The sequence below is a fragment of the Callithrix jacchus genome, chromosome 5, assembly GCF_049354715.1.
Source record: "Callithrix jacchus isolate 240 chromosome 5, calJac240_pri, whole genome shotgun sequence".
Lineage (NCBI taxonomy): Eukaryota > Metazoa > Chordata > Mammalia > Primates > Cebidae > Callithrix > Callithrix jacchus.
Genome location: NC_133506.1, coordinates 32,619,636 through 32,647,611, shown reverse-complemented (window position 1 = coordinate 32,647,611; position 27,976 = coordinate 32,619,636). Strand labels below are relative to the sequence as shown.

The following is a 27,976-nucleotide window of genomic DNA, read 5'->3' as shown; positions in this document are numbered from 1 at the left end:
TTCTGCTCCAAAGCATATGCTAACTACAAGCTTTCCACAAGACAGCAGAAACATAAAAGTATAGTTTCATCCTTTATTAACTCCATTGGGTATAGACCATTCGCCAGGGGTAAGCACTACAAATAAAGCTTTTGGCTGAGTGTGGTGGCGTATAGTGACTACAGTCTCAGCTACTCAGGAGGCTGAGGTGGGAGGACTGCTCAAGCCCAGGAGTTTGAGGCTATAGTGAGCCTTAAACATGATCACATTGCACAGCAGAGTAGATGACAGAGTGAGACCCTGCGTCCAAAAAAAAATGAAGGCCGGGCGCGGAGGCTCACACCTGTAATCCCAGCACTTTGGGAGGCCGAGGCAGGTGGATCATGAGGTCAAGAGATCGAGACCATCCTGGTCAACATGGTGAAACCCCGTCTCTACTAAAAATACAGAAAATTAGCTGGGCATGGTGGCGTGTGCCTGTAATCCCAGCTACTCAGGAGGCTGAGGCAGGAGAATTGCCTGAACCCAGGAGGCGGAGGTTGCGGTGAGCCGAGATGGCGCCATTGCATTCTAGCCTGGGTAACAAGAGCGAAACTCCGTCTCGAAAAAAAAAAAAGCTTATGATCTAATAGAAATAACAACAATGAAGGAGGTAACAAACTCTCTACGAAAGAGACCTAATAAACAGATGGTCCAGAAAAGGAACTCCATTTCCTACATGCCCACTGAGAACCAGGCATTGCGCTAGGGTCTTCACATCTATTATCTCACTGAATCCTGTCAGTTGCTCTGATGTAAGAATTATGGGTTTCATTTTACAGGGGAGGCTCAGAGAAGTTAGAAATTTGGCCAAAGTCACACAGCAAGGAAGGAAACAGCTGGTGTTCAAACCTAAGTCTGTCTGACTCCAAAGTGGACGTACTTCCCTTGTACTTCTTCCTGGGGTTCTGAGATTTTGAGGAAAGAGAGTTCCCTTTTTGCTTGGAGGGAAATGGGAAGTTTTTTGTAGAAGGCAGCACCAAAGTAAGGCACAGGCACTAACAGTGACATCATGGTATGAGATGATGGTGACTGGAGAAGCATTCCCCAAGAGGGATTATGAGCAGAGATCAAAATATCTCCTGGAATCAAAGCCCCAAAAGGGCCAAGCACTGGGCAAGGTGTGTACAAAATGTTAGCCCCGGGGTCACTGACGACCGACCATGTGAATATGAGGAGGGTGTGAGGATGACAGAGATGGAATGTCAACTGCCGGTGACCTGCCCTTAACAAAACTTTAAGCTTAGAGAAAATCTTGTTGTTAGCAAAAAAACAAAACACAAACAAAAAAAACTGGGAAACAACCTCACTGTTTTGAAAGGGGGAATTGGTATCACCAATCTCCGGCTAAACAATGAACAGGATTCCAGAAATGTACTCCACATCCTCTTTCAGGGTTTGCAATTAAATGGTCTACACAAAGAAAACAGTAAAAAAAATTAAAAAAAAATTACTGCTTTAAATGAGGAGTTCAAGTGTTTAAAAAAAAATTAAACTAGCCTAGGCAACATAGAGACGCCATCTCTACTAAAAGTAAAAAAAATTAGCCAGGCAGCCAGGCACAGTGGCTCACGCCTGTAATCCCATCACTTTGGGAAGCTGAGGCAGGTGGATCACTTGAGGTCAGGAGTTCAAGACCAGGCTGGCCAACATGGTGAAACCCCGTCTCTATTAAAAATACAAAAACTAGCTGGGCATGGTGGTGTGTGCCTATAATCCCAGCCACTGACACTGAGGCAGGAGAAGTGCTTGAACCCAGGAAGCAGAGGTTGCAATGAGCCAAGATTACGCCACTGCACTCTAGCGTCAGTGACAGAGTAAGACTGTCTCAAAACAAAACAAAAAATTAGCTGGGCATGGTAGTTTGCATCTGTAGTTCCAGCTACTTGGGAGGCTGAGGCAGGAGGATCACCTGAGCACAGAGTTCAAGGCTGCAGTTGAGTTGTGATCATACCATTGTACTTCAGCCTGGGTGACAGAGTGAGATCCTGTCTCTAAATAAATAAAAATTTAAAACTACATATATTATCACTTAAGAGCTTAGCAAAAACACCCTAAAGTCAGTTACAATATTTCCATTTATAAGAAACAGGAAAGGTGCTTCTCCTTCGCCTAAGCCTTTTGCAGAGTACTGGAGTCTGATTCCTGGTATACTCCACCCTCTGAGCCTCCACCTCTCCCACCAGATGCTGCCTCTCACAACTTCCAGGGATCCTGTGAGCTCCCACTTTGGAGGCAGAGCCTCCACTGCCAACATGTCATCCTGTCCTGGCCAAGCCTCAACAAGACATGCATGTGGCTCCTTCTCAGTTATCTGCCCTTGCTCTAGCCTTCCAACCTCAGAGGGCAGCTGGATCTCTAGCTGTTGGTGTGCTCACGCTCTGGCTCAGCACTCGCCTCCTCTTTGCGAGGCTTGCAGAAGACTGCGTCCATGTGAGCTCCACGAGGACAGGGACCTTACCTGCCTTCCTACAATCGTGTTTGCGGTGCCTCGCACAGTACCTGGCACACAGAAGTAATTACTGGAAGTATTTGCTGAAATAATGAATGGGCCCTCTTAGGATACAGCCCGAGACAAATGAAGCCTGCAAAGTGCTCAAGATGACAACTCACGCCAGCACAGTCTCCTCCTTGCTAAGGCGAGCAGTAAGGGCACTGAGCGCTTCTTGGGATGCCAAGGGAAGGCCAAAGCCACTGAGAGCGGCAACTGCATGGTAGATCTGGGTAACAGATGAGTCCTCACTGACAGCTGCCAGAAGCAGGTCTTTGGTCTCATTTGAAATAGAAATCTAAGAAAGAATTGGCAGACACAGGGTTTTAGAACAGGTCTTGGCAATTGTGGCAGGCATGGCAAAGACAGCATGCAGAGCAGCTGCCAAAGTCACACCAGCCTCACACATGCTCATCCCCCTCTAATCCCCAGACACCAGGATTCAATGTTCGCAAAACCTCAGTACAACACTCGCATTTGAAAACATGCAGACAAGTTACCTTTCTACTTATATGTTTCTCCTATGTTCAATAAAATGACCTTCCAGAAACCTGGTATAGGGGTACACTTTGAACATTTTTAAATGTTAAAGGAAGATGGAAAGGAAAAAGTCAACACCTCCCAGAAGAAAAGCAAAAACTGCACAAAAAGGTTATTTAAAACCCTTGAAAAGTAAAAACTTAAGAGAAACATAAACTATACTTTCAAAAATCACAGGAATGGAATTCCCATCCACAACAATGAACTCTCATTGTTAAAAAACAGATTTTTGACATGATCCTTCCCCCTTTAAAAATGCACTTTACAAAAATTAGCTGGGTGTGGTGGCATGTGCCTGTGGTCCCAGCTACTCGGGAGGCTGAGGCGGAAGAATCACTTGAACCCAGGAGGCGGAGGTTGCAGCGAGCCGAGATTGTGCCACTGCACTCCAGCCTGGAGACAGAGCAAGACTCGGTCTCAAAAAATTTAAAAAATGCACTTTACAGTTAAAGTAATTGTCAGCGGAGGAACCTGGACTCACCTCACATCCTGAGAGGGCCTGGCTGGCCTGGGCAGCGTAGAAGAGGGAATCCACATTGCTGGGATCAAGGTTAGATTTGATGTAGGTACACGCTTTCTACACAGGGAGGAAATGTCAGTGTTAAGTGGTGACACATATCATGAACCAGGAAAAGCAAAGGCGTTTTTAGATTACATTCTAAGCCATTATAGATGGCTTATAAAATGAGCTACATGGATTTAGTTTTTTAAGTAGTTACTTTCTATAGGACACTATATTACCCAAAATTGCTCACTTCATACAAAGAGCAATGAGCCTAAAGGCACTCGAGTCCTTCTGAACCTTAGAAAGGAAAGAAGGAAACCACTTCACAAATCACTGGTCTGGCCATGGCCTGTGCTGGGTATTTATGAAGCTCTTCCTTTTAATGACGTAACGACCCTTTGATAGATATTACCCCCATTTACCTGAAAAAGAAACTGGGGCTTGAAATTGGCAAGTAATCTGATGAAGATGACAAAGCTACTAAGTGGCAAAGTCTCCTCTGATTCCAGCTGTACTGGCATCTCCACTTAGATGTCACCAAGGCCAAGTCAGGCTCAACAAATCTAAAACGAGCTTAAGGCTGGGTGCAGTGGCTTACCCCTGTAATCCCAGGCCTCTGGGAGGCTGAGGTAGGAGGATTCCTCGAACTCAAGAGTTCAAGACCAGCCTGGGTAACATGGTGACCCATTTCTACAAAAAATTCAAAAATTAGCTGAGCATGGTGGCATTTGCCCATGGCCCCAGCTACCTGGGAGGCTGAGGTAGGAGAACTGCTTGACCTTAGGAAGTCGAGGCTGCAGTGAACCATGTTCATGCCACTACACTCCAGCTAGGAGACAGAGCTAGACCCAGTCTCAATAAAAATAAAAAACAAAATGAGCTTAAAACCTTCTAGTTCTAGCCAGGTGTGGTGGTGGACACCTGTAAATCCCAGTTACTTGGGAGGCTGAGGCAGGAGAATCACTGGAACCCAGAAGGTAGAGGTTGCAGTTAGCAGAGATCATGCCACTGCACTCAGCCTGGGTATCAAGAACAAAACTCTTGACTCAAAAAATTAAAAATTAAAAAACAAAAAAAACCTATTTCTTCACCAGGACTTCGCAGCTCATGCACAGGTATCACCGCACATCCAGAAACCTGGGAACCGTCCTCAACTTTTCCATTCCCTTCCTATCCAATCGCCCTCTTTTTCATTTCTCAGGCCCAGTCCACCTCCGGTTTGTCACTGCTTCAGGGCAGGCCCTTGCCATTGCTCACCTAGACTGGCCCAGTCATCTTCTAAGTGGTCTAAAGCCATGCAGTTCATTCTGCACACTGCTTCAAGAATGATCTTTGCAAAATACAAGTGTAACCGTGTTGGTTTACCTTTAAAACCCTTCAGCGGTTCCGTATTTTTCTCAGACAAGATCCAACTTCTGACATAGCAAGAAATGCCTTTGACTAACCCTCCCTCCTCCATGCTGCCTTCATTACCACAGCCCTACTTCCAACCAAAATCTTACCCTCCAGCCTCCTGCAGCTGTACCACGCTCTCGCCATTTGCCATGCTTGACCTGCTGCCCACCCTGCCGGGAGCACCTTTTCCTTATCCTTCCTGCCTCCCAAACCAGGTCCGATCTTCAACTCTGCTCAGATCTTTACCTCTTCCAGATAGTCCTCCCAGGAGAGGCCACGTATCCACCCTCTCTAGTGCTCCCCCAAAGCATGTACTACACTGTACTTACTAGAACTTAGTAGTTCCCACAGTGACTAGTGGCCCCAGATTGGGGACTTTGCCAAATGCCCATCACAGTGACATGCACAGAGGAAGCACATCATGAAATCCACTACTGCGCCTCTCCTCGACTCCAAGAAATAGTATCAAATCATTAGAATGCCAAATATTTTGGTTGAAGTAATTAATACAAATTCAACTATTCAAAAAGATGTGGCCATAATATCAGTTAAAAGTGGGTGCTGGCTGGGTGCAGTGGCTCATGCCTATAATCCTAACACTTTAGGAAGCTGAGGCTAGAGCATCATTTGAGGCTGCAGTGAGCTGTGATTGCACCACTGCAGTCAGGCACGAGTGGCAGGGCAAGATCTTGCCTTAAAACAAAGAAAAAAAAAGTGGGGGGGCTGGGCACTGCAGTACTCACCTGTAGTCTCAGCTATTCAGGAGGCTGAAGCAGGAGAATCCCTTGAACCCAAGAGGCAGAAGTTGCAGTGAACCAAGATTTGCATCACTACACTCCAGCCTGGGCAACAGAGTGAGACTCCATCTCTCCCACCAAAAAAATAAGTAGGGGGTGCTACTGGAGAGCAGGACAGGGTGGAGGGTGGGGCAGGGGCACGCTGCCTTCACTAATAGCTATTCTGCATCATCCAGCGTTTTACCGTGTGCTACTTCAACAAAAACATTTTGTTTTTAATTTTACGAGTGAAATTTAAATAACAGTCTCAAAACAAATGAGTTTCAACCAGAAGTTTTTAAAGAAGCCAGAGGAGAAAGGAAAGAAACAAAATACTTGACTTTGCATCAACTAGGGATCTGAAGAGAACAAATTAATCTACTCAAGAAGTCCTAGCAGTGGAATTCGAGGAAGCTGAAAATGCGTGCTTTGTCGCCATCTGGTGCTTTACCAATGGAACGACAACACTGGAGACCCCAAAACTAATGACTGGTTACTTCTACCTCTATCATTACCTCTTTCTGAGTACTTAAAATGTGTCAAACGCTGTTTCTCATTTAATCCCCAAACAATCTCATGCATCAGGCACTCTTATTACCTTAAGTTTACAGATTAGAAAACTGAGGCATTAGAGAGACAAAAAGTAACTTGCCCAAAGTCACTCAGCTTTTAACTGGGGGAACTAGAATTCTCTCGCTCCATAATGGCCTGGCTCTGGTGTCTGAGCTATAAAACCTCTACTTCTCAAGAGCCCACTAAAAATGATCTATTCTGGAGTAAAACAAGCATCATTCCTACACTAATTCTTTGCAAAGACATATTAAGGTAAACAGGTCCAGCTTTCTATGGCTTCAAAGCCCAAGATGTTGACGGCAGAGTTTACACAGCAGCAGAAGACCTGAAAACTGCCCCCTAAATGTCCACCCCTGATCTGCTTGCTTCCAACTTTCTGTGCTGTGTCAATACTCCAATTAATCAAACATCCTCTTGAGCAAAGAACAGCAGTGCTTTCTTCCATCGTATTTTTTCTCTTACAACTCCCTGAACCTAATCAAACAGGGAGTCCCATAGAAAAGACAACAAACCTCTCATCTGCTCTCCCCTGCCCTATTTCCTCCGGAAACAGCTCCCAGTTACCATGGTTGCCTCTCAGACTGGGCTTTGCAATCTCTTCAAACTTTGTTACTGCAGCGTGCTGCCCAGGCCCACACCAGATCCTTTTCAACCGGGCCCACCTTTCCCATGGTGCTTCTTACCCGCTTCCCCACCCACCTCTGCTCCAGGTGCACAAACGTCTCACTGCCCCGAAGCACAAGCACTTGGAAGCCTCCAGGCTTTGTACAGCCTGCTCTCTCCATCTGGAAGCCCACTACCTCACCAATTCAACTTCTCCTATAACACATTAACAAAACTCATGACTTATTTTAAAATACAACTTCCCGGCCAGGCGTGGTGGCTCACGGCTATCATCCTAGCACTTTGGGAGGCCGAGGCCGGTGGATCACCCGAGGTCAGGAGTTCGAGACCAGCCTGACCAACATGGTGAAACCCCCATCTCTACAAAAAAATACAAAAATTAGCTGGGCATGGTGGCGCATGCCTGTAATCCTAGCTACTCGGGAGGCTGAGGCAGGAGAATCGCTTGAATCAAAAGGCAGAAGTTACAGTGGGCCGAGATGGAGCCACTGCACTCCAGTCCAGGCGACAAGAGCAAAACTCTCAAAAATAAGTAAGTAAAACTTCCCTCAACCCTTCTCTCCCCTCCAGCACCACCGTCTCTCTTCCCACACAGCCACACTGATCCAAAACCTTGCCTATGCTCCAGTCTTCATGTTCTCACCTCCACTCCTCCAATTTGGCTTCTGCCCCCAGCACGCCAGAGGCAACCTCCAAACTGTCAAAGCAGAGGACATTTTCCAGTGCTCACTCCTCAACAGACAGACCAATCACTTCCTCACTGGGAAACATGCGCGCCCGCAGCCTTCTGATACCACCGTAATTTCCAGGGTCTCCCACTTCTCTGGCAGCTCCTTCTCAGTTTCAAACTCTCCTGCTATTTCTCAACTCCTAGGCCCGGCTCTCATCCCACCACCTCCTGCCTCCCTAGGCCATCTCATCCATGCCCATGGCTTCATCCCAAACTTTTACACAGATAATTCTCAGGCCTGTACCTCCAGCCCAGACTTCTCTCAATAGCAACTTACATGACTCAAAGGTTACATGACTCAAGCTCACCATGGTGAAGACCAAATTCATGATCTTTCCCAGTCAAACCTCATTCTCTTACTGTGTTACTATCTTATGCAATGGCCCAACCACCCATCCATGCAGCAGAAGCTGGAAGTCCAGGTGTTCTCTTTTGTACCCTTCCTGCATTCAACCTTGCTCTGTAGCCCCCTGCTACAGTCTGTCTTCCAAAAAGCAACAGAGAAATCTTTCCAAAACACAAACTGAATCACGATACTAGTTGTTGAAAATCTATGGTTCGTTGGAGACAGATCAGAACTCCTCCTGCCTCATTCTTCTCCCGCCCACTGTTCCACACACCCACTCCTTTCAGTCTCAGATGTAACCTGCTCTCTAGCCTCTGCATAGGCTGTTCCCTCTGCCTGAAGACCCCTCCCTCCTTCGTCTCCCAGGTAACTCCTCCTCTCCCTTTAGAATTCAGATCAATCATATCTTCTTCACTTCAGTGCATACCACATGTCAGGTGCTTTCTAGAAATGGGGGACACACAACAAATAAAATGGACAAAGTCCCTGCCCTTAGGGAATAGAGTGAGATTTGGGTGATGCAGAGAAGTTTGAGCTTTGGGTTTGTTTTTGTTTGTTTGTTTTGAGACAGGGTCTTGCCCTCTCACACAAGCTGGAGTGCAGTGACATGACTGTAGCACACTGCAGCCTCCAACTCCTGGGCTCTAGCAATCCTCCATTCTCAGCCTCCCAAGTAGTTGGGACTACAGGTACACACATTACTAAACCAGATAATTTTTTTTTATTTTTTGTAGAGACAGAGTCTCATTTTGTTGCCCAGGCTGGTTTCAGATTCCTGGCTTCAGGCAATCCTCCCACCTCAGCCTTCCAAAGTACTAGCATTACAGGCGTGAGCCAACACAACCAGCCCAGAGTGAGATTTAAATTCGGAGATTTCCTCAGGAAAGCCTTTCCTGGCAAATCAAAGTCCCCTATTCTACCCCTGTAAAAGTCCCCTATTTATAACAGCACATATCTCACCTTCACAAAACTTAGTGTTGATACAAATATTCATGTATGTATTTGATTACATGACTAATGCCTATCTCAGCTATTAGACAATGTATTATTCTTAAGAGTGCAGGGGCCCTCTCCCTCTTTATGGTTCAAGAGTAAATCCCCAATGCATAGCAGAAAATCACTATCTATTTGCTGAGTGATCAAATGATTCCTGAAGCAGTTAGCACAGACGGCAACACCCCTGTGCAAGATAGTGGCTTTCTAGGCAGACAGGGTGAGTGCTGGCTCCCTCTGCTGGACTCCCACGGTACTTTCCACGGCCTATCTGCCTCTCTATCTCTCTATACTTAGCACTCTGTTAGGGTGCTCTCACTGGATAATGAGCTCTCTTGTCTTCTCTGCACTTAGCACAATGTCTGGCACAAAGCAGAGGCTCCATAAGTGATTACCGCGTGAAGCACTGTCTTATTCTCTGCTATTTCCAGCAATGAGCTGAGTGTCTGACCCACAAACAAATATACTTACGACTATATGCACTCACCATGTGCCAGGCACTATCTAAGCACTTTATACTTATTATCTCATTTAATCCTCACAACACTTTATAAGGGATGTTTTTTGTTTGTTTGTTTGTTTGTTTGTTTGTTTTGAGACGGAGTTTTGCTCTTGTTACCCAGGCTAGAGTGCAATGGCGCGATCTCGGCTCACCGCAACCTCCACCTCCTGGGTTCAGGCAATTCTCCTGCCTCAGCCTCCTGAGTAGCTGGGATTACAGGCACGCGCCACCGTGCCCAGCTAATTTTTTGTATTTTTAGTAGAGACGGGGTTTCACCATGTTGATCAGGATGGTCACGATCTTTTGACCTCGTTATCCACCCACCTCAGCCTCCCAAAGTGCTGGGATTACAGGCGTGAGCCATGCACCCGGCCAGGGATTTTTTTTTTTTAAATAATTTGGGTTTTTTGAGACAGGGTCTTGCTTTGTTGCTCAGGCTGGAGTGCAGTGGTGCTATTACAGCTAACTGCAGCCTTGAACTCCTGGGCTCAAGCGATCTCCTTGCCTTCCTGCCTCAGCTGCCTAAGTAAGAGGTACATGCCACCATGCCCAGCTTATTTCTTTTATTTTTTGCAGAAATGGGGGAAAAGGGTCTCACTATGTTGCCCAGGCTGTCTCAAACTCCTGACCTCAAGTGATCCTCCTGCCTCAGCCTTCCAAAGTGCTGGAATTACAGGCATGAATCACTGTGCCCAGCATGTTCCAATCTTGTAAAAAGCTAAACAATGATATCTATAAAATCACCATTCAGATATGCTTATGTTTTATATAAATATAGCCCAAATGAAAGATGCTCATTCTTTTTTTTTTTGAGACAGAGTCTCACTCTGTCTCCCAGGCTGGAGTATAGTCGCATGTTCTTTTGGCTCACTGCAACCTCTGCCTCTGGGTTCAAGCGATTCTCCTGTTTCAGCCTCCTGAGTAGGTGGGATTACAGGCATGAGCTACCATACCTAGCTAACTTTTATATTTTTGGTAAAGACAGGGTTTTACCATCTTGGCCAGACTGGTCTTGAACTCCCGACCTCAAGGGATCCACCAACCTCGGCCTCCCAAAGTGCTGAGATTACGGACATGAGCCAATGCACCTGGCCAATGCTCATTCTAACACCTAAAATCAACTCTCATTCCACACTGCTGTTTCCATAGTTTCTATCTCATTAAACCCCATTTTTCCCAGTTTTGCTGCTAAAACCTCTTGTGAGAAAATAACCAAAATCTCTCCAAAGACTGATCTGTGAAAACAAGCCACAGTGTATCTAGTGGAGCCCAGGGAGTTCTCTCTACTAAGCTGAAGGCAGCAACAGCTGAGCAGGACACACCACTACATGGAAGTGACAGTAATGAAGACTTCCTCTCAACTGATTTATTTAGTTTGCACATCTAATGAGGAAATTCAACAGCCATGAAACATCCATACAACTCCCTTTCTTCCATTACTTATAAAGTGTACACCACCTAATCAACACAGCACATTTCATAAGCAATCAGAATGGAGTATGTGATTAACCCATATATTTTCTGATTAAGAGGCACATTTAGAGAGGTCCCATGGATGTCGCTGTGTTCCAATAAAACTTTATTTAGAAAACCAGTCTTCAACCCAGATTCGGACATGGGGACCATAGTTTATCAATCTGCCACATGGTATTCAGAGACTCTGGGGCCATTTACTCAGCTTCTCTGAGGTTTTATTCTCTCCTCTATTAGAAGACCTTTCTGACCATACAGAATTATAAAAATTAACTCAAGATAACATATGAAGTGTAACTTCATACAAAGCATTCAGTAAATAATACTGATTAATTATTCCAGTCTGGGGCAGGAAATATAAAAGATAAGCCTAGAACATCTCATGTCGTACCAAAGCAAAGAAACTCACTTGGGCCTGTGCCTCCAAGATGGAAAAAAAAAGAAGGAACAATGGCTATGCCCAAAAGAGCCGCAGCCATATGCAGCCTATTCACTACAAGAACTGTGCCCAATGCACGTCCAAGGCCATTAAGAAATTCATCATTCGAAACACAGTGCGAGCCATAGCAGTCAGGGATATTTCTGAAGCAAGTGTCTTTGATGCCTACATGCTTTCCAAACTGTAAGTGAAGCTACATTGTGTGAGTTGTGCCATGCAGCAAAGTATTCAGGAATCAATCTCGTGAAGCCCACAAAAACCAACATCCCCACCCTGATCTAGACCCTGCATGTGCTCCCCCAGCAAAGCCCATGTAAGAGCTGAGTCCTTAAAGACTGAAGAACTGTTCTCTGGAGAAAAATAAAATGGAAATTATACTTGAAAAAAAAAAAAACTCTCAAATGCTACTGGACAACATAAAATGTACACACACACACACACAAACACACACACAGAGTTTGGCCCATTAGCAAAAACGGAACAACTGAAAAGGATTGAAAGACATCAATTGTGGCACAGTGACTCATGCCTATAATCCCTGCACTTTAGGAGGCTGAGGAGGGTGGATCACCTGAGGTCAAGAGTTTGAGACCAGCCTGACCAACATTTTCTCTACCAAAAAATATAAAAATTAACCAGGCGTGATGGCACATGCCTGTAGTCCCAGCTTCTTCAGAGGCTGAGGCAAAAGGATCACTGGAACCCAGGAGGAAGAGGTTGCAGTGAGCTGAGATGGCACCACTGCACTCGAGCCTGGATGACAGTGTAAGACTCCATGTCAAACAAACAAAAAGACATCAATTAGAGGGTGCGCGCAATGGCTCTCGTCTGTGATCTCAGCACTCTGGGAGGCAGAGGTGGGCAGATGGCTTCACCCAAGGAGTTTGAGACAAGCCTGGGCTACAGGCAATACCCTGTCTCTACAAATATTAAAAAAAAAAAAAAAAAATTAGCTAGGCGTGGTGGCATACAAGTGTAGTCCCAGTTACTCGGGAGGCTGAGGTGAAGGATCACTTGAGTCCGGGAGTTTGAGGCTACAGTGAAGTGTGATCACACCACTGCACTCCAGTCTGGGCAACAGAGTGAGACCTTGTTGCAAAAAGAGAGAGAGAGAGAGAGAGACAGAAAGACACCAATTGGGACTATGAATTCTGCGCTTGACAGAATTAAACATATTGAACTCACCCTCCTACCATAAGTAACTATAAAACTGAATGAAATATATGAAATTGAGACACTGAAGAACGGACAGTAAAGGCTGTGATCTCTGAAAGGTAAAAGGTATGACAATGACAGCAGAAATTATGGGAGTTTAAATGGAAATACAGTTATAGGGTTCTTTTATTATTTGTGACATGGCAAAATAATTCAAGGCATACCATGAGAAATTAAGGATGCACATTATAACCTCTAGGATAAACACTAAAAAAAAAGTAAGATCTAAACAGACAACAGACGAGATAGAACAGAATATATAAAAATAATCAAGGGGCCGGGCACAGTGGCTCACGCGTGTAATCCCAGCACTTTGGGAGGCCGAGGAGGGCAGATCACTTGAGGTCAGGAGCTCAAGACCAGTCTGGCCAACATGGTGAAACCCCATCTCTACCAAAAAATACACAAAAAATTAGCCAAGCGTGGTTGTGCATGCCTGTAGTCCCAGCTACTTAGGAGGCTGAGGTGGGATAATCGCTTGAACCTGGAAGGCAGAGGTTGCAGTGAGCAGAGATCACACCACTGCACTCCAGTCTGGGCGACAAGAGTGAGACCCTGTCTCAAAAAAATAAAATAAAATAACAAAAGAAAACAGAAGCCTGGGTGTGGTGGCTCATGCCTGTAATCCCAGCACTTTGGGAGGCCAAGGCAGGAGGATCACCTGAGGTCAGGAGTTTGACACCAGTCTAGCCAACATGGCGAAACCCTGTCTACCAATACTACAAAAATTAGCCTGGGCGTGGTGGTGAACACCTGCAATTCCAGCTACTAGGAAGGCTGAGGCAGGAGAATCACTTGAATCCAGGAGGCAGAGGTTGCAGTGAGCCAAGATCACACTACCATTGTACTCCAGCCTGGGTAACAAGAGTGAAACTCCAACTCAAAAAAAAAAAAAAAAAAGACAGGAAAAGGGAGGGAAAAACAGATAACAAGATGGTAGACATAAACCCAACAGTATAATTAAACATAAATGATTGCTCTTAAACATAAGAAAAAGAAAATGAATTAAGATTTTTAAAAAAAAACATAAATGAAATAAACTCCCCAATTAAAAAGTAGACATTGTCAGACTGGATAAAAAAACAAGTCCCTGGCCGGGTGCGGTGGCTCACGCCTGTAATCCCAGCACTTTGGGAGGCCAAGGCGGGTGGATCACGAGGTCAAGAGATTGAGACCATACTGGTCAACATGGCAAAACTCCATCTCTACTAAAATTAGAAAAAATTGGCAGGGCATGGTGGCGCGTGCCTGTAATCCCAGCTACTCAGGAGGCTGAGGCAGGAAAATTGCCTGAACCCAGGAGGCAGAGGTTGCAGTGAGCCAAGACTGCGCCATTGCACTCCAGCCTGGGTAACAAGAGCGAAACTCCATCTCAAAAAAAAAAAAAAAAAAACAACTCCCTACTATATACTGTTTGTAAGAGACAGATTGGTCTGACAACACCTTAATTCACAACTTATCCTCACTAAAAGTGAAATAACCAGATATTATGTATCTATGAAAGGAAGTCCACAGCACCACCTGTGAAATATTTTCACCAAGAAAACCAACCCTGAATATAATTTATTCTTAAGAGCTATCAGTCTAAAGAGATAAAAAGGGTAGGGAAATATGTTCAAAAACATCATGAAGATACAATTAATCAAAGGCAGAATGTGGAAAATATTCCAGGATGAATGACCTGGCCTAGTCCACAAATAAATGGTCTGGGGGAAAAAGAGGAAATGGGAACTATCATAGGTGAAGAGAGTCTTAAGAGACATCAACAAAAAATGGAATGTGTAGACCTTCTTTAGATCCTCATTCAAGCCAACTAATTGTAAAAAACATTTTTTAAATGACTCAAAAAAACTGAACAGAGATTGAAAATTAAATGACATTAAAAAATTATCGTTGATCAGGCGCAATGGCTCATGCCTGTAATTCCAACACTTTGAGAGGCCATGGCAGGAGGACTGCTTAAGGCCAGTTCGAGATACCAGCCTGGGCAACAGAGCAAGGCTTCATCTCTATGAAAAATAAATAAATAAATAGAATAAGAGATACACGTAAAACGGTATGTCTGATATTTGCTTGAAGACACTCCATACAGCAAGCTAGATGCAGTAGCGTGTACCTATAGTCCCTATAGATTTGGGGTCACTTCCATGCTAATACAATGGTAGGCAGAATTCTAAAGATGTTCATACTCCTTCCCCTGGATTTCCATCCACTGATTATTCATTTAAATACAAATTTTGGAATTGCTATAAAGGTATATTGCAGGTATAATTAAAGCCCCAAGTTGTTTGACCTTACAATCCAGAGATTATCCAGGTGGGCTGATCCAAACAGGCAAGCCCTTTAATAGCAGTTTTCTCTGGCTGAAGGCTGAAGAGGAAGTCAGAGAGAATGGAAGTGTAAAGGACTTACCATGCCATTACCGGCTTGAAGGTGGCACGTGAGAAGAAATTCCAATGGCTCTGAGGAGCAGAGAGCAACTTCTGGCTGACAGCTAGCAAGGAAATGGAAACCTCAAGCCCACAACCATACGAACTGGATTTTGCTGACAACGTGAATGAGCCTGGAAGCAGATTCTTCCCCAGTACTTTCAGCAGGAGCCCAGCTTGTCCAATGCCTTCATTTTGACCTCAGAAGACATTAAGAAGAGGACCCAGGCAAGCCTGTCTAGACTTCTGACCTGCAGGATTGGCAGCTAACAGCTGGGTGCAATGAGATGCACCCATAGTCCCAGGTACTCAGGAGGCTGAGACAGGAGGATCACTTGAGACCAGGACTTTGAGGTTGTACTGTACTACAATCACGCCTGTGAATAGCCATTACACTGCATTCCAGCCTAAGAGACCCTGTCTCTTAAAAAAAAAAAAAAAAAAGAACTATAAGCTAATTTGTTATATGGCCAAAGAAAACTAAGGCCAATATGAGAAACCTGGCAAAGGGCAACTGTTTAGTCCAGCTGTTCATACTACTATAATGAATAAAATGTAAATTCACTAAGACTGTTCCTGTGCAGGCGGTGGCTCACACCTGTAATCTCAATACTTTGGGAGGCTGAGGCAGGTGGATCACTTGAGCTCAGGAGTTTAAGACCAGCCTGGGCAACATGGCAAAATCCCATCTCTGGAAAAAAAAAAAAAAAAGTACAAAAATTAGCCAGGCATGGTGGTGCGCACCTAGAGTCCCAGCTACTCAGGCGGCTGAGGTGGATGGCTTGAGTCCAGCAGACAGAGGCTGCAGTGAGTTGTGATCATGCCACTGCACTCCAGCCTGGGTTAGCCAAACCCTGTCTCAAAGATAAAGACTCCTGAATCCAGAAAAGGTTTTAATCATGATGCATTTTCCTCATCAGAAGTCCAAAACATGTATCAAAATTGCCTGATGTAGTGACTACCATCATTTAACACATTTGAGTGTCTTCCACCTTGAATTCCCTTATTATTTATTAACCACACACATGGGGGACACTTAGTTATACACGTGGTATTGAACAGTCTCACTCCCAGAGCTGGAGTAAAAGTTTCTAGATGATCTATGACTTACTCTTCTTGACATCTCACTAAAAATAACTGATCTGGCATGATCCTTAACATACATTAGGAAAAAACAAAAATAAAAATACTAGATCTGTCAAACTGAAATAAATATTTCTTTTTTTTTTTAATTTTTTTGAGACGGAGTCTCACACTGTTGCCTAGGCTGGAGTGCAGCAGCGCAATCTCGGCTTACTGCCTCAACCTCCTGGGTAGCTGGGATTACAGGCACCCACCACTACAGTTGGCTAATTTTTTCTATTTTTAGTAGAGACTGGGTTTCACAGTGTTGGCCAGGCTGGTCTCGAACTCCTGACCTCGTGATCTGCCTGCCTTGGCCACCCAAAGCACTGGGATTACAGGTATGAGCCACTGCGCTCAGCCAAATATTTCTTATATTGGATTAACCTTGGTTATCCTCAAATGAGCAAGAGTTAGTTTTGAACTACCCCAGGGAATATAGTGAGGCGATGATGGTTCTCTTGAACCACCCTGACCACCAAGACAAAAGCAGCCTTACCTTTGCATCTGGCACCTGGGCACCAAGGCTGCTGAGTCCCACGACAGAGTAGAAGGCAGATTCCAAATTTGTGAAAGGGCGGTCCAGCGAGGCTTTCAGTCTCTCCACGTCATGCTTGGTGAGGTAGTGAGTGGGCGTCAGAGCCTGGGTGATGGCTATGATTGTCAGGGCCAACAGGATGACAGTGCTTGAACCTTGGGGGGAAACGACTATTCAGTACATTTCACACTCTTCCAAGGTGCTATACACAGTCCCAATGATGATATGCACCAAGATCTGGGAACCAAATTACATGGGAAAGGGCAAGGGAACCAGGGAGTTTAACCTGAGGAGAAGCCTTGGGGAGCAGGGAGTCTACTCTTCAGCTGGTGGAAGGACAGTCCTCCTAGCAGCCTCCAGGTATGTAAAGTACAGGCTTATCCGACTATTCCCATTTAAAAGATGTCCATAAGTCCTCTGCCTCTAAGGAAAACCCCATCCTGAATCCTCACACCTTGCCAGCCTTTCAACCAGATCTCCTCCCTCGTGCTTCCCACCACCTGTTGCTCTCTGGTTTCTTCTCTGTCCTCTAAGAAGCCACATTCTTTCCTGCCCAGTAATTTTTCATGCTTTCCTCTACCTCAGCTTTGCTTAATTTTTACTTTGAGAATTCAGCTCAAACATCTCCTCCTCAAGAAGCTCTCCCTTGGCTGGGCACAGTGGCTCACACCTGTAATCCCAGCACTTTGGGAGGCCAAGTTGGGTAGATCACCTGAGGCCAAGAGTTTGAGATCAGCCTGGCCAACATGATGAAACCCCATCTCTATTAAAAATACAAAAATTAGCCAGGCATGGTGGTCGGCACCTGTAATCACAGCTACTCGGGAGGCCGAAGCAGGAGACTTGCTTAAATCTGGGAGGCAGAAGTTGCAGTGAGCCAAGATCGGGCCATTGCACTCCAGCCTGGGTGACAAAGCAAGACCCCATCTCAAAAAAGAAACAAAAACAAAAAACTCTCCCTAGGATTAGGTCTCATACAATAAAGTAGGAAAGAACCCAAGCTCTGGGGCCAGGCTTAAATTGCAGCTCTGCTACTTATTAGCAATGTGGCCTTGGCAGTTATTCAACTAGCTGGTACCTCAGTTTCCTCAAGTATAAAGTGGTATAATAATAGTATCTCCCTCAGGGATGATTACACGAGTTAATATAGAAAGTTTTGGCCAGGCACAGTGGCTCACAACTGCAACCCCAGCACTCTGGGAGGCCGAGGCAGGTGGATCACCTGAAGTCAGGAGTTCGAGGCCAGACTGGCCAACATGGTGTAACCCTGTCTCTACTAAAAATAGAAAAAAATTAGCTGGGTGTCGTGGTGGGCGCCTGTAATCCCAGCTACTGAAGAGGCTGAGGCAGGAGAATCACTTCAACCTGGGAGACGAAGATTGCAGTGAGCAGATATCAGGCCACTACACTCCATCCTAGGTGACAAGAGCAACACTCCATCTCAAAAAAAAAAAAAAAATCTTAGACCAATGACTGGCACATAACAAGTGCTGTATCAATGTTAACTACTACTTCTACTACCATTAATGTTGTTGTTATATCCACTCATAGCAATCAGTACTTGTCTTACGTGGATTTTTCCATAAATTTAACAGTGTAATGTCTGATTTCTCTGCTAATCTGTAAGTTCCATGAGGATAAAGACTGCTTCTTTTGTTCATCCCAAGTCTTGCACACTGCCTGGCGCATAGCAGGTACTGAATAAATGGAAAGAAAAATTAATCCCCATCTATGATACCCCAGGGGCAGGAAGCTGTAGGAGTGGTACATTTCTACTTCATTTATCTAAAAAAACAAAACAAAATACACTTTTTAATGGGCTGCTTCTTGATAAAGTGCATTGTCTGCCACCCAAGTAACAGCAATAACGATCACTGGGCTAACATGAATGGCCCCAGCAGTTCAAGACCAGACTGGGCAACATGGTGAAATCCTGTCTCTATAAAAAAGAAAAATTAGCCAGGCATGGTGATTGTGAGCCTGTGGTCCCAGCTACTCAGAAGGCTGAGGTGGAAGGACTGCTTGAGCCCAGGAGGTTGAGGCTGCCGTGAGCCATGATTGCGTCACTGCACTCCAGCCTGGATGACAGAGCGAGATCCTCTCTCATGAAGAGAAAAAAAGAAAAAAATCTATCATGTAGCATATTCATCAAATGTATATTGAATGTTACTACGTGCCACACACTACTTTAGGTGTAAAAAATACAGCAGGAAATGAAAGAAACAAAACACCTACCATTCATAGAGCTTGTATTCTAGTGACAAAATAAAGACCTCACATGAAATAAGAAATATTATTCATCACATTAGAAGGTAAAAGTGCTGTGGAAAAAAATAAAGACGAGATATTTGGGAAGGGTTGCATTTTATATACAGTAGTCTGTGAAGGCCTAAGGAAGAAATAAACATCTTGAATATAGACCTGAAGGAGAAGCAAGTCATAAAGATATCTGGTGGGAAACTACACCAAGAAGAAAATCTCAGTGTGGCCAGGTGCGGTGGCTCACGCCTCTAACTGCAGTGTGGAGGCCGACGAGGAAGGATCACCTGAGGTCAGGAGTTTGAGACCAGTCTGGCCAACATGGTAAAACCCCATCTCTACTAAAAATACAAAAAATTAGCCGGGCATGGTGACTTGCACCTGTAATCCCAGCTACTCAGGAGGCTGAGGCACGAGAACCACTTGAACCGGGAAGCAGAGGACAGCAGTGAGCTGAGATGGCGCCACTGCACTCCAGCCTGGGGCTCTGTCTCAAAAAAGAAAAGAAAAGAAAAACCAAGTGCAAAGATTCTGAATGAGAAGTATGTAAACAAAAGATGTTTTCTGAGATCAGCAAAGACAGTATAGCTTGGGCAGAGTAAGCAAAGGGTTAGAAGTCGATGAGGTGACAGAGGTAGCAGAGAACAAATCCAGAGGGCCTTGTATGCCACTGTGGTAGAAGCCACTGTAAAGTTCTAAGCAGAGGAGTGATTTGACTTACAGGCTAATGGGATTACTGTGTTGAGAATAAACAATACTGTGTTAAGAACAGACTACACAGGAGCAAGGACAGAGCAGGGGATACCCGTTGGGAGACTACCGCCACAATCCAAGCCAGAAGACGATGGTGGTCCAAACCAGGGTGACAGCAGTGAAGGTGATGAGAAGTGATGAGAGCTAGTCTGGCTAGAATTCAAAGTCAAAGCCTAGGCCGGGTGCAATGGTTCACACTTGCAATCCCAGCACTTTGGGAGGCCAAGGCGGGCGGATCACCACGTGGGAGGATCACAAGTTCAGGAGTTCAAGACCAGCCTAGCCAAAATGGCAAAACCCGGTCTCTACTAAAAATACAAAAATTAGCTGGGAGTGGTGGCGGGCGCCTGTAATCCCAGCTGCTCAGGAGGCTGACGCAGGAGAATCACTTGAAACTGAAAGGCGGAGGTTGCAGTGAGCCGAGATAGTGCCACTGCACTCCAGCCTGGGAAAAAGAGCAAAACTCCATTTCAAAAAGAAAAAAAAGTTAAATCCTATCAGAACTGCTAATAAATAGAAAAATGCAAGAAAAAGAGGAATCAAGATACTAATGCTGTGTACAATGCCTTGTGTACATGCAGGCACCCTGAAGATCTAGTGAATGGGCCGGGCGCAGTGGCTCACGCCTATAATCCCAGCACTTTGGGAGGCTAAGGCAGGCAGATCATGAGGTCAAGAGATCGAGACTATCCTGGCCAACATGGTGAAACCCCGTCTCTACTAAAAATACAAAAATTAGCTGGGCGTGGTGGCACGTGCCTCTAGTCCCAGCTACAAGGGAGGCTGAGGCAGGAGAATTGCTTGAACCCAGGAGGCAGAGGTTGCAGTGAGGCGAGGTCGCACCCCTGCATTCCAGCCTGGCAAGGGAGCAAGACTCTGTTTCAAAAAAAAAAGATCTAGTAAATGATTGTGACTAGCATTTTCACACCTAGACCATAAATTCCCCTAAAATAGTACCTGTGTCAGAATCCTAATCTTTTCATTCCATGTTAATGAAAGCAGTAATTTTTTTGACTAAAAGTTGAGCCCTTAATATGTTGGGTATGCCCATGCTATGCTGTGCTTTGTACATACCAAATCATTAAATCCTCACAACATACAAGTAAGGTGGCTATTTTCTGCATTTTACAGGGCAGGAAAGTGAGGCACAGAAGTAGTTACCTACCCTAGGATGCATAACGGAGAATCAAACTTCAGGCAATTTGAATCCGAAGTCTACTTTTAATCACCTTACTATCCTGAACTTCTCAAATAATGAAACAGTCCACTGACTCATTCATGTGTCACCTTGGGCAAGTAAGTTCCCTTCTGTGAGATTCCAACTTCTCATCTGTCAAATGGTAATGACAACAGCACATGCTTCCAAAGTCGTGATGAGGCTACATGAGATTCCACCCTGCACAGAACCCACTCAGTAACTTCTAATGCAGTTAACTTTACTGAGTTCTTACTTAGTGCCATGCACTGTTCTAAACTATGCACAAATATTATTTCACTTAATAGAGCAACACAACGAGGCAGATAACGTGGCTAACTTGACTAACTTATTTTACAGACGAGAAATTGAGATGCAGAGGGTTAAGTAACCTGCTTTGGGACACACAATGAATACGAGTCCGTCCGCAAGTCTGCACCCAGAGCGTAACTTCAGAATATGCTCCAAGCTCACAGAGAGAAGTGAGGGGATTTCTTTGCCCCTTTCACTGAAGGGGAAACTACAGCCCAAAGAAGGACGATCTGCCCAAAATCTCACACGGAGTAAGGGGCGGCGCCGGGACCAGAACCTTAGGCCGCCTGGCCCAGGAGCCCGCGCGAGTGAAATTAATGAGGCCAGACCTACTGGCTAAGCGCGGCCGCGGTACCCCGGCTGGGCCTCGGGGTGACCCGCAGCTCCGCGCTGCACAACCCCTCCCCCCGCCCCCAGGCACCAACCCCGACAGGTAACCGGCACTCCTCCCCAGCTCGCAGGCCTCCTGCGGACCCTCGACCCGAGAACGCCCCCACCCAAGCCCGTGCCCATGCCCTTATCCCGCAGGGGAAGAGGATGCCGCCTGGCCGGCTCCCGAGCAGCGGCCAGTAGCCTCCCGCGGGCGACGGCCCTCTCCCCAGAGTGCCGGCCGCAGAGCCCTGTCCACGAGCCACGCGCAACTCCTCACCCGGCAGCGCCATTCCTCCGTGCAGGTCCCACCAGAGTCCAAGCCGCAGGCTGACTTCCGCTTGGGAAAGCGGCTCCAAGAAACAGCCGCAGGGGATGGCAGGAACTCGCCGCAGGCTCTGCGGGACAGGATGAGTTCTAAGCACAGGTCAGTGTCCGCGGCCCCGCTAAGCCTGGACGCTTCAAGCCGCCGAGGCCGGGATCACAGTCTTTGTGCGCACAAGGCCTCGCAGTTCCAGAAGACAGACCCGCCTCTCCCCCGCGCCCAGGCCCACTTGAAAGCGACCGTCTCGAAACGGTCCTATTCCGGGAGCTACCGGGACGCGATTGGGCAAGGCTTCTGGGCGGGCCCGAGACGGGGCCGCTTCTGATCGGCCTATTTGCTGTCATTCACTCTTATTTCTTCATCCCGGCGCATTTTAAAGGAACAAGAAAGGTCTAGTTGGGAGGGGAGAGCAGTATTAGAAGGGATTTTCTTTTTTTTTCTTCAGAAAATCGTGGCAGTTTCTGGCCGGGCGCAGTGGCTCACGCCTGTAATCCCAGCACTTTGGGAGGCCGAGGCGGGCAGATGACTTGAGGTCAGGAGTTCGAGATCAGCCTCGGCAACATGGTGAAAACTGGTCTCCACCAAAAATACAAAAATTAGCCGAGCTTGGTAGCGAAGCACCTGTAATCCCAGCTACTTGGGAGGCTGAAGCAGGAGAATCGCTGGAACCCGGGAGGTGCAGGTTTCAGTGAGTTGAGATCGTGCCATTGCACTCCAGCCTGGGCAACAAGAGTAAAATCTCCATCACACCGAAACGTACACACACACACACACACAGAGAGAGAGAGAGAGAGAGGGAGAGGGAAATAATTAGTCAGTTTTACATTTATATTAGGCCAGTTTTACAGACTCAACATGAAAGTGGCTCATGCAGGAACACAGCTCTAATAACTAGTGCTAATTATTGAATGTTTACAGTATAACCCAACACTGTGCCGAGCACTCTACAAACATTATTTATTTTCTTTCCTTTTTTATTGATACAGGGTCTTTCTCTGTCGCCCAGGCTCGAATGCAGTGGTGCGATCACAGCTCACTGCAGCCTTGACATCCTGGGCTCAAGCGATCCTCCCACCTGAGCCTCCTGAGTAGCTGGGACCATTGGCACGCACCACGATGCCCAGCTAATCTTTTAAAATTATTTTTGGTAGATACCGCGTCTCATTTTGTTGCCCAAGCTGATCTGGAACTCCTGGGCTCAAAGGATCCTCCCGCCTTAACCTCCCAAAGTGCTGAGATTACAGGCTAATCCCATTTTAAAGAGAAGAAAACAGATTTGAACCTAGGCAGTCTGACTCCAGAATCTGTGCTTTTAACCACAGTATTATGAATATATAAAGTGTACACAATATGGTAACTGTTATTAACGTTATTATTGTCCCAAATATTTTTATCCAGCATGGGAGAGAGTCAATTCTTTCTGTGTCTATTATAATAGCCACTAGCCTTATGTGGATATTTAAATTTGAATTTAAATGAATTAAAATTAAATAAAATTTAAAATTCAGTCTCTTATTTGTACTAGCCACCATATTTCAAGTCCTCAGTAGCCACAGATAGCTAGTGGATATCAGACTGGACAGCTCAAAATTATAGGACGTCTTCATTATCACAGGAAGTTCTATTGGGCAGTGCTCATCTAGAATATATAAAGATTCTCCCAACTCAAGAATAAGACAACCAAGCAGTAGTGTACTGGAGCTGTCTCATACTGTCTTTAGAGAGTCAGTTGTTAAATTTTCAGTAATTTTGCAAATTAGTTAAATACAACCATTTAGAAAATTACATGAACTTAGCATGAAATAAAGTATATTAGAAACAAAACTGATTATTTCCTAATTATTCCACTACATTTTACATTTGCTGTGCTTTTGTGGTTCTTTCTATCTATTGTAACTGTGTGGTGGAAATATATGATGGTATGCCATTGCACACCTCTTCCCAAGGCGGTATTAGTAGCTTGCTTTTGGCCATGATGGGAGTATTTACACCGTAGAATCAGCATACGCAGCCAGGAATGGTGGATCAGTCTGTAATCCCAGAGCTTTTGGGAGGCTCAGGTAGGAGTATCACCTGAGTCCCGAAGTTCAAGACCAGCCTGGGCAACACTCTACAAACATTATTTATTTTATTTCCTTTTTTATTGATACAGGGTCTTTCTCTGTCGCCCAGGCTCGAATGCAGTGGCGATCCTCCCACCTGAGCCTCCTGAGTAGCTGGGACCTGCCTCTACAAAAAAAAAAAAAAAAAAAAATTAATTAGCCAGGTGCGGTGGCTTGCATCTGTGGTGCTAGTGACTAGCTGTGGGCCACAGATGGGAGTTGCCACACCTGAATATTTTAAATGAAATGAAGAAAAAGAGAAAAAACAAAAAGACCAACAATAGCAAATCCTGGCAAGGATGTGGAACAACAGGATAGCTCATATCCTGCGGATGGGAATGTAAAGTGCTACAACCATTTTGGAAACAGATTGACAGCTTCTCTGTTGTTGTTTGTTTGTTTGTTTTGAGGCAAAGTTGCTCTGTCACCCAGGCTGGAGTGCAGTGACACAATCTCGGCTCACTGCAACCTCCACCTCCTGGGTTCAAGAGATCCTCCTGTCTCAGCCTCCCGAGTAGCTGGGATTATAGGCACACAAATTTTTTTTTGTATTTTTAGTAGAGATGGGGTTTCACCATGTTGGTCTTGAACTCCTGACCTCAAGTGATCCACCCACTTCAATCTCCCAAAGTGCTGGGATTACAGGCCACCGGTTGTTATTTTTTAAGAGGCAAGGTCTCCATCTGTCACTCAGACTGGAGTACGGTGATGGGATCATAGCTTACTGCTGCCTTCAACTCTGGGGCTCTAGGATCCTCCTGCACTGGCCTCCTGAGTAACTGGGACTACAGGCACATGCCACCATGCCCAGCTAATTTTAAAAAAATTTTTGTAGAGATTGTGTTTTGCTATGTTACCCAGGCTTTGTGTCAAACTCTTGGCCTCAGGCAATCCTTTCACCTTAGCCTCCCAAAGGCACTGGGATCACAGGCATGAGACACAGCACTTGGCCAGGCACCCTCTTAAGAAGTCAGTTATACGATCTACCACACAACCCAACCATTCTGCTCCTAGAGGGTTTCTTTGTTTTTAATTAACTCATTCTGTATTAAAGAAATATATGCATACAGGACAAAGTTCAAACTTTATTGGAGTTTCCTTCCAAAATTGTTTTATTGGCCAGGTGCTGCGGCTCACTCCTATAATCACCATACTTTGGGAGGCCAAAGTGGGCAGATGACCTGAGGTCAGGAGTTTGAGACCAGCCTGGCCAACATGGCAAAACCTCATCTCTACTAAAAATATAAGAATTAGCCAGATATGGTGGGGCACCTGTAATCCCAGCTACTCAGGAGGCTGAGGCGTGACAATCACTTGAACGCAGGAGGCAGAGTTTGCAGTGAGCCAAGATTGTGCCACTGCACTGCAGCCTGGGAGACAAAGCGAGACTCTGTCTCAAAAAAAAAAAAAATTTAAATTGGCTGGGTGCGGTGGCTCATGCCTATAATCCCAGCACTTTGGGAGGCCGAGGCGGGTGGATCACGAGGTCAAGAGATTGAGACCATCCTGGTCAACAAGGTGAAACCCTGTCTCTACTAAAAATACAAAATTTAGTTGGGCATGGTGGTGTGCGCCTATAGTCCCAGCTACTCAGGAGGCTGAGGCAGAAGAATTGCTTGAACCCAGGAGTCAGAGGTTGCAGTGAGCCGAGATCATGCCATTGCACTCCAGTCTGGGTAACAACAGCAAAACTCCATCTCAAAAAAAAAAAAAAAATTAAAATTAAATAAATACATAATTTTTAAAAAGTAATTCCAGCTGGGCCCGGTGGCTCACGCCTGTAATCCCTGCACTTTGAGAGGCCAAGGCAGGCGGATCACAAGGTCAAGAGGTCGAGACCATCCTGGCCAACATGGTGAAACTCTGTTTCTACTAAAAAATACAAAAATTAGCTGGGCCTGGTGCCGCATGCCTGTAGTCCCAGCTACTTGGGAAGCTGAGGCAGGAGAAATGCTTGAACCCGGGAGGCAGAGGTTGCAGCGAGCTGAGATCTTGCCACTGTATTCCAGTCTGGTGACAGAGTGAGACTCCGTCTCAAAAAAAAAAAATTAATTCCATAAGTTATTTTTTTGTTTTTGTTTTTCTTCTAGAGACAAGTTCTCTCTGTCAATCAGGCTGGAGTGCAGTGGTGCCATCATAGCTCACTGCAGTCTTAAACTCCTGCACTCAAGGAATCTCCTGCCTCAACCTCCTGAGTAGCTAGGACTACAGGCATAAGCCACCATGCCTGGCTAATTTTTTATTTGTTTGTAGAGATGAGGTCTCACTGTGTTGCCCAGGCTGGTCTCGAAGTCCTGAGCTCAAGCAGTCCTCCTGCTTCAGCCTCTCAAAGTGCTGAGATTACAGAGTGAGCCACCATGGCCCGCCTCCATAAGTTTTTTTTTCATGTATGCCAACATTTGTGTGTGTGTGTATGTGTGTGTGTGTGTGTGTGTTTCTGTGTATATACACAAATTCTTACTTTTGTGAAAACATTGTTTTGTTTTAATAAAAAATGTCATATCCATTGTTTGACAGCTTACTTTTTCATCTATGCTAAACATTCACTAAATACAGGCCTGCTCAGTCATTCACTCTAGCAATAATTGTGGAGCACTTCTGTATGTCACTGTTCTAGATTCCTGGTACATTTATGAACTAAGCAGCCAAAGATTCCTATTCTTGCCCTCATGAAGCTTATATTTTAGCGGGAAGAAACAAATGACAAACAATGAACATCATAAATAAGTGAAAGATATATTGGAAGGTATTATGTGCTATGGAAAAAAGAAAAAGTAGAAAAGGGTAAGGAGGATAGAGGGAGTCAGTGAGGTGTTCTACCTCAATCTGGTTTTTTTTTTTTTTTTTTTTTTTTTTTGAGATAGAGTCTCACCATGTCACCCAGGCTGGAGCACAGTGGCGTGATCTCAGCTCACTACAACCTCCACCTCCCAGTTCAAGTGATTCTCCTGCCTCAGTCTCCTAAGTAGCTGGGATTACTTATGAGTAGAAAAGAACACTGTATATTTTTTATAATAGAGTCTATTCAGAGCAATTTTGTTTTTAACATTGAGGTACAAAGAGAATATTTATATTTTTTTCTATTCGCGTAAAGTTAGAATTTCGGTATTTTACATGAGAGAGAATATTGAGAGGGTGTATATACTCCAAAAGAGAGTAGAAAAGAACACTGTATATTTTTTCTAATAGAGTCTATTCAGAGCAATTTTGTTTTTAACATTGGGGTACAAAGAGAATATTTATATTTTTTTCTATTCGCGTAAAGTTAGAATTTCTTTATTTTACATTAGAGAGTATATTGAGATGGTGTATATACTCCAAAAGAGAGTAGAAAAGGGCATTGTATATTTTTTCTAACAGATTATCTTCAGAGCAATTTTGCTTTTGACATTGGGGTACATAGATAATATTTATATTTTTTTGTAACCGCATAAAATTAGAATTTCGGTATTTTACATGAGAGAGAATATTGAGATGGTGTATATACTCCAAAAGAGAGTAGAAAAGGGCAATGTATATTTATTCTAACAGATTATCTTCAGAGCAATTATGCTTTTAACATTGGGGTACCTAGATAATATTTATATTTTTTGTAACCGCGTAAAATTAGAATTTCGGTATTTTACATGAGAGAGAATATTGAGATGGTGTATATACTCCAAAAGAGAGTAGAAAAGGGCATTGTATATTTTTCCTAACATATTTTCTTCAGAGCAGTTTTGCTTTTAACACTGGGGTACATAGATAATATTTATATTTTTTTGTAACCACATAAAGTTAGAATTTCGGTATTTTACATGAGAGAGAATACTGAGATGGTGTATATACTCCAAAAGAGAGTAGAAAAGGGCATTGTATATATTTTCTAACACGTTATCTTGAGAGCAATTTTGCTTTTAACATTGGGGTACATAGATAATATTTATATTTTTTTGTAACTGCGTAAATTAGT

The 27,976-nt window shown here is 44.8% G+C and overlaps 1 protein-coding gene across 3 annotated transcripts in view; it reads right to left on the bottom strand.

The window, feature by feature from the left end:
* The window catches only part of RPN2 (ribophorin II), a 62,753-nt gene extending 40,600 nt beyond the window's left edge, over positions 1-22,153 (bottom strand). For all 3 annotated transcript variants that reach the window (XM_008995892.4, XM_002747537.5, XM_054255325.2), the window contains exons 1-4: positions 21,878-22,153; positions 16,671-16,864; positions 3,531-3,626; positions 2,632-2,807 (exon numbers count right to left, since the gene is read on the bottom strand). In XM_008995892.4, the coding sequence (XP_008994140.1) occupies positions 2,632-2,807; positions 3,531-3,626; positions 16,671-16,864; positions 21,878-21,890 (479 nt within the window). In that variant the 5' untranslated portion in view covers positions 21,891-22,153. The remainder of the gene's footprint in view (positions 1-2,631; positions 2,808-3,530; positions 3,627-16,670; positions 16,865-21,877) is intronic.
* Between the last annotated feature and the right edge of the window lie 5,823 nt (positions 22,154-27,976).